This window comes from Cordyceps fumosorosea, assembly GCF_001636725.1.
Source record: "Cordyceps fumosorosea ARSEF 2679 chromosome Unknown scaffold_117, whole genome shotgun sequence".
In the NCBI taxonomy this organism is placed as follows: domain Eukaryota; kingdom Fungi; phylum Ascomycota; class Sordariomycetes; order Hypocreales; family Cordycipitaceae; genus Cordyceps; species Cordyceps fumosorosea.
Window position 1 is genome coordinate 1,674 of NW_017387417.1, and position 6,806 is coordinate 8,479.

The 6,806-nt window shown below is 30.9% G+C and overlaps 1 protein-coding gene across 1 annotated transcript; it reads right to left on the minus strand.

The window, feature by feature from the left end:
- Positions 1–282: 282 nt before the first annotated feature.
- Positions 283–606, minus strand: ISF_09977 (hypothetical protein; the record flags this gene model as incomplete). The annotated part of the gene is made up of 1 exon (XM_018853576.1): positions 283–606. One exon carries the CDS (start codon positions 604–606, stop codon positions 283–285), a length of 324 nt encoding a protein of 107 aa, XP_018699236.1.
- Between the last annotated feature and the right edge of the window lie 6,200 nt (positions 607–6,806).

Below are 6,806 nucleotides of genomic sequence, written 5' to 3' on the forward strand. Positions count from 1 at the left end.
CGTAGACGGCTAGAGGTGTTATAGAGTAATCTGTTAATAGCTTAACAGTATGACTTATACCTACACAGACAACCTAAAGGCCTAGAATAGAGAAGACAAGAAGATTAGTGGTGGATTGTTTGATTAAGAATAAATACGTAACACGCCATTCCCTCAATATCAGGTGTCTCAGTCCACAATGCATGTTGAAAGCATCTCCAGGCTGTCCAAGCGAGTCAGTTGAATGACCCTGTCCTTAATTCAAATAGACTGACAAAACCTGTAAAACAGCCGTAAAACTCCTTAAGGGGGCCCATTCTCTCTGACTTTCTGCATGACAACTCTGGCGAGAGAATCCATACTGTCGTGGGTACTGAGTTTGTCTAGGATGAGTTTCCCGTTCCAGCCCTTGACGCTGATGTAGCGAACGTGTCCTTCGACTGAATGGCTCTTGCGCTCGAATGACATGGCAAAACGCCAGTCAGCAGCTTGAAGGGCCGCTCCCAGACTGACCGTGTTGTCGTGGCAGCCCCTGGGGCCCCAGATCCTTTCGCCCTTGAAATTGAGTGTGCCCGTGAGGTTGTGGCCTTCCACGGAGTGCTCCTTATTCTCAGTCCAGACTTCCATCGTTGTTGTGTTGGTACTCGATGGAGTTAGTAGGTAGGAAATGCTTGTGTAAAGTAGCTTCTCATACCTGTTTAGGTGCTTTAGTGATGAATATAAAAATGTTAGGTCTAGTAGTAGAGGTGAGGAAAGAGATTATGCTGGTTTATGGTCTTCATCTTAAGAATATAACTCCCTTTATATATTTAGTAGGGGCTTTAGTAGCTAAGTTGTTCGTTATAGACTTCATGCATGCTAGGGATGCTGTTATAGAAGTAGAAGGAGAGTGGTACTTATTAACTAAGTTAGGTTATTATAGACTTTATACATAGTAGTGTATTTAATACTTAATACTTAATATAGTCTTATATTACTATTAAGTATTAAGTATTAAATAATAAAAAATTTAATATTAAATATAGGGTAAGAATATTAAAAAGAATTATACACTAATTAAACACAATATTAATGAAAAGGAACTACGACTGTTAATAAAACAGTGAAGCGCTTTCGGCAGAACAGCTAGGGCTCCCGTAAAGCTGCTAGTAATCTAGAAATAAATAATACTATAATTCTATTACTTAACTATGCCACGATGGGCGTATAGTTCAGCCAAGTAGGTTTTTACTCTCTTATTTTTTTTCTCGATGTATTACACTATACCTAGACTTTTTAAGCCCAGTTCCCTAAGACTTTATCTTTCCGCGCCGACTGGGGGCCTGAAGATGACCTTAGTTCGTTTACTGGAATGCGGAGAGCATGTCTTATCTGCGCTAACAGTGTGGGTGGTAGGCAGATTGATGGCTTTTTCCTATAATAAGAGGACCATACTGGCGTTAGAAGTTACAGCTGTGAGAGTTTTTTGCCTTCAAACTGAGGTTCCAAATTCACAACGCCTTTCTTTATTAATACACCTGATTCGCAGCGGCGCTGTTAGGAACCCCTAAGGTTTTGTTGGTTTTATTGACACAAACATAACCCGTCTTCCGATGCCGCCAATCGTAATGGTACAATCGACACCGTAAAAACCGTTATGGGTGTCACTAGCGCTTTTAGTTAATATTAGTGACCTGGCGGGGTAAATCAGAACCGCTATTTCAGCAGCCAAAATACACCCCACTAAAATTATTATGTTAGAAACCCGCGACACCCATAACGGTGTTTACGGTACCGCAACAGTCACGTAGTCACCTGCACTGCATGTATTGATGCAGAGTTACACAGCCTACGGTCCAGACCCAGGCCATGCTGTGACGACACCAAGACGCAGAAAAAGGGATAGTTAGCGACACCCACTTCCATTGTCCCCGACTGCTGCTCTTTCTCTCTCTTACTCTCTTTCTATAGCTCTATCGCTCTGCCCCTTCTCGGTAGACATCGTCATCCCCGCAATCCGTACGTTGCTTTTAACCAGGTCATGGATGGCAAGCGGCGATGCCACGCCACTCGCTAGCTAAGACTAAGTAGCTCCTGTGAGGATCTCGCGTCAAGCGGACGCTTAGGGACGGTTCTTGAAGGAGATGAATAAGTAACTAAGTTGATACTAGGTTCTAGATACAAGACGTAGCGTAAGGAAGCAAGAGAAAGAAAGCGTGGCTTCCTGATGCGCAGAAGGAACAAGGGTATCACGTGGTCACGTGATACCGCGGCGGCGTCAGCATGGGATCGAGACAACCAGCGCAAACATCCACTAGCGCAGACTCACTCCCACGGCAGGTGGCTGCCCCGGGAACGCGCGTTTCACGGCTTACCCTTGAGCAGCCATCAAAGAGGACAGCGCCTGGTGAGGACATCCTCACTCAGAGGCTGTCCCTACAAGTCCCTCCCCCACCGTGCGATAGCCTTGGCAGGCTGGACATCCAACAACGCGGACATCCACCATCTTCGATGTCCACCAGCGGATGAGCACGCTAACCAAAATTTTATGCTGGCACCTATTCGGGCCAGAAATCTGCTGGCATTATCATAGCAGTCATCCATTCCGGTAATGGGTGGGATGAGTAAGGATGTCCTCCCACAGGCGCTATGCCACGAAGGACGGCCTCGTGGCAGGGGCTGTTCACACTACGCTGTCGCAGTGGCAGGGACAGCCATTCGGCTACAGCCCCTAATGTGGGACACCCTAAAGAGGATAGCACCCTAGGAGGACATCCTCGCTTAGAGGCTAGCTCAATAAGCCCGGCCTCTACTATATAATAGCCCTAGTAGGCTAGTGGTTATTTAGGCTAGTATCTAAAGGAAATAATAGTAGGAGGGCTATTATAACTTAATTTATTTTTATATATTTTATTAGTTACTCTTTACTATTAAGTCTCTTTTTCTTAACTATTAATTATAGTACTATATAAATTATATTAGTCTTTATTAATCTTATTTAATTAAAACACACTTTAACTATTAGTACTTAATTCTTACTATTAAAAAGACTTATATTCCTCTATTAGTACTTATAAATTACTATACTTTAAAAGAATCTTCTATATTTACTATAACCTTATAATAGTAGCTTAATCCTAATCTATAGTAAGTCTATTTCTTAAGTAGAGAGTTAAATAAATATATATAGAGTATATATAAATAGATAATATATTATAAGTTATATTAAAAGATTACTCTTAATAATAAAATTATTATTTAGATTAATTAATAGAGATCTAGTCTAGTTATTTACTAGAAATCCTCTTTCTTTATATATGTATTTTATTCTCTACTATAAGTCCTTATTTACTATACTCACTTATAATTATAGTGTATACTACTTACCCTACTTACTAGTAAGTAAGGTAATTACTTATATAACTAACTATCTTTATTAGGCGTCCTATAGGCGCCTATTAGTCACTCCTCTAGGCTATCTATTCTAGCTACCTTCTTCTTTTTATAATATTATACTCTTTCTCTATTAGTCTTATCCTTAAGGCTTATTTATTCTAATCCTATTAGTATATTCTTATTTTCTTTTTTATATTACTATATTTTTATACTATATTTATTAAATTAAAAAATCCTACTTATAGAAATATATTAAATATAATATTATTATTAAGGATTTTTATTTATTATATTATAGTCTTTACTTTTACTATAGTATATAAAATATAATAGTAAATAATAAAAACTATTATTCTAAATATAATTATTATAGTTATTTTTATAATAGGGTTTTTATTAGAGTTTCTCTTAAAAAGGCTACTATAGCTCTAAATAAAGTCTTAGTCTAAAAACTAAAAGTAGAGAATATACTAACTAAAGCCTAAGAAAAGGTATTAGTTATTTATAAAGATATAATAAAGGCTCTTAGTATTATAAATATATAGGATGTATAAGTAGGGCTAAGTGAGTTAGACTAAGTTAGACACACTAGTACCTAGAATAGGATATAAGGTTATATAACCTAAGAGGTAATTAATAGATTACTTATTAATTATTATAATTAAAAAGATTACTAGATAAATAAATAATCTAGTAATCTTAGTAATATAGTAGAGAATAGGATAAATATATAAAGAAGGGGGTTTCTAGTAAATAACTAGACTAGATCTCTACTAATTAATCTAAGTAATAGCTCTACTATTAAAAAGATATCTCTTAATATAACTTATACTATAATAAACTATTTATTTATACTCTATACACTTAAACTAACTCTCTTCTTAAGAAATAGACTAACTCTAGATTAGGATTAAGCTACTATTATACTTAGTTATTTAACTTAGCTTTAAAATTAAAAATAGGTTCTTTATTCTAAAAAGAAGGAGTTATTTCTTTATAGTATAGTAGAGTTAGGTTAGAAGGATAAATTAATGAAAGTGTCTCCTACTAACCTTAACTTACTTAAGTTAGAAGCTATAGTTAATACTTATATAGTTAGTAAGTCTAATAGAGTAGATTAGACTATAGTATTCTATAATACTCTATAGACGTTTATAATAGATCCTAATAGACAGAATATTATTCTTTAAACTACTAGAGTAAGTATAAGTAGTTTATAAAGTGTTTTATTAGTTCTTATATATTTTTAGAGTTTAAATATCTTTTTATTTAATAAAATAATAATAATTCTTTTTTATACTTAATATTTTAAGTATTTTCTTAACTTTATATTTATTTATATTTTTAATAGTAATATCTATAGTGAGTGTTATATTACTTAGTGCTTTTTCTAATAATAAAATATAAAATATAGGATATATCTTTATTCCCTTAGGTAATAATAGTTTATAGTTAGTATTTAATATTTTTTATTTAATAAGGAATAGTCTAATCTTTTTCTAGTTAAGTTTATTACTAAGTCGTTTTATTTTAATGTTTTTATAGATAAAGTAAACTTTATCTCCCCTCTCTAGGATTAATACTAGTAATTTATTTTCTAAGTTATTTATAGTCTATTATATAAACACTAATTATTCTATTTAATTATTTTATTTATAGTTTATATTTATTATTACTTATATTATACTAAATAGGTTAGTCTACTTATCTAGTTCCTCTATAAGTTTAATAGTAAAGGAAAAACTAGAGTCTTTAGAAGAAAACCTTTACTTCTACTATAGGTAGTTAGCCCTATATTAGTTCCTAGTAGGATCTAGTATAGGCCCCTCTCTTAATCCCTAGGTTTTTATTTTTAGTCCTATCCTTTCTATTACTTCTCTTCCCCCCTCTCTAATATCTTCCACCTTATTATTACTACCTTCCCTAGTTATATAGACTGTATTAGAGCTAGGGTGTTCTTAGTCACTTTTATCTTAGCTAACTAGGCCTAACTCTCTAATATTCTTAGGGAGATTCACTATATTAACTACTAGCTCTCCCTACTAGTTAGTATCTATATATAATAGTAGTTCTTCTCTAATCTATAGTAAATCTATTTCTTAGAAAGTAAGTTAGATTAAATATATAATAGAGTATAAATAAGTAGTATTATAACTTAAGTTATATTAAGAGATTACTCCTAATAGTAAAACTACTATTTAGATTAATTAGTAGAGATTTAGTCTAACTATTTACTAGAATCCCTCTCTTTATATATTTATTCTATCCTCTATTATATTATTTAGATTACTTAGTTTACTCTATAATTCTAATAATCCTAGATTAATACTAGATTATTATAATCCTTAGTAATCTAGTTATATAACTAGTTCCTTTATTCTTATATTCTTATAAGCGCCCTATAGTTACTTCTTTAGGCCACCCTACCCCTTATCTATAGTACTTTAGTGTATTTATAATATTATTTTTCCTCTCTATTAGTCTTACTTTAAGACTTATAGTCTTACTTTATAAGTTCTTTCTTCTTCTTATATTTTCTTTCTTATAATACTTAATTAAGTATTTAAGCTTTATTCTAATAAAACTAAGTAGTATTCTAAACTTATTATTATTATTAAAGAGTTTAGTATTATTATTATACTTTACTTTTTTTATTATTTATAAAAGCTTTCTTATAAGATAATAAAGGGTGTTTTTTATTATAAAGAGTATATTTATTAAGGTTATTTATATAATAGTTTAAATATACTTATATTATCCTTTAATTAAATAATTTCTAAATCTTAATATTTATATTAAAAAAAAGAAAAGACTATTATTTTACTATAATATCTTTAATAAGAATCCTTTAAGGCCTTTATTAAACTAGACTATTTATATAAATAATATAAGTTTTTTATAACTTATAGTTCTATTATAGTTAGTTATAGTCTTTAGTTATTTAATAAGTTAAATAAGTTAGAGTAGGCTTTATTAGAAGCTACTATTTAAGTATAGTCTTTAGGTTATATAGATATAATTAATTAGAATACTATATTATTAAATCCTTTTTTATTATTAAAGGTAGACTTATTTAAGTAGAGTACTATTAGTTAAGCTATTTAAGTAGGCTTAAGTAGTTTATAAGGCTCTTATAGGGCTCTTAAATATTTTTTAAATATAAGTATTTTTTCTATTTAATAAAATAATAATAATTCTTTTTTATACTTTATACTTTAACTATCTTTTTAACTTTATACTTATTTATATCCTTAATAATAATATCTATAGTAAGTATAGTATTATTTAGTACTTTCTTTAATAGTAAAATATAAAATATAGAATATATTTTTATTCTTTTAAATAATAATAGTTTATAATTAGTATTTAATATTTTTTATTTAATAAAGAATAGTTTAATCTTTTTTTAGTTAAGTTTATTATTAGGTTATTTTATTTTAATATTTTTATAA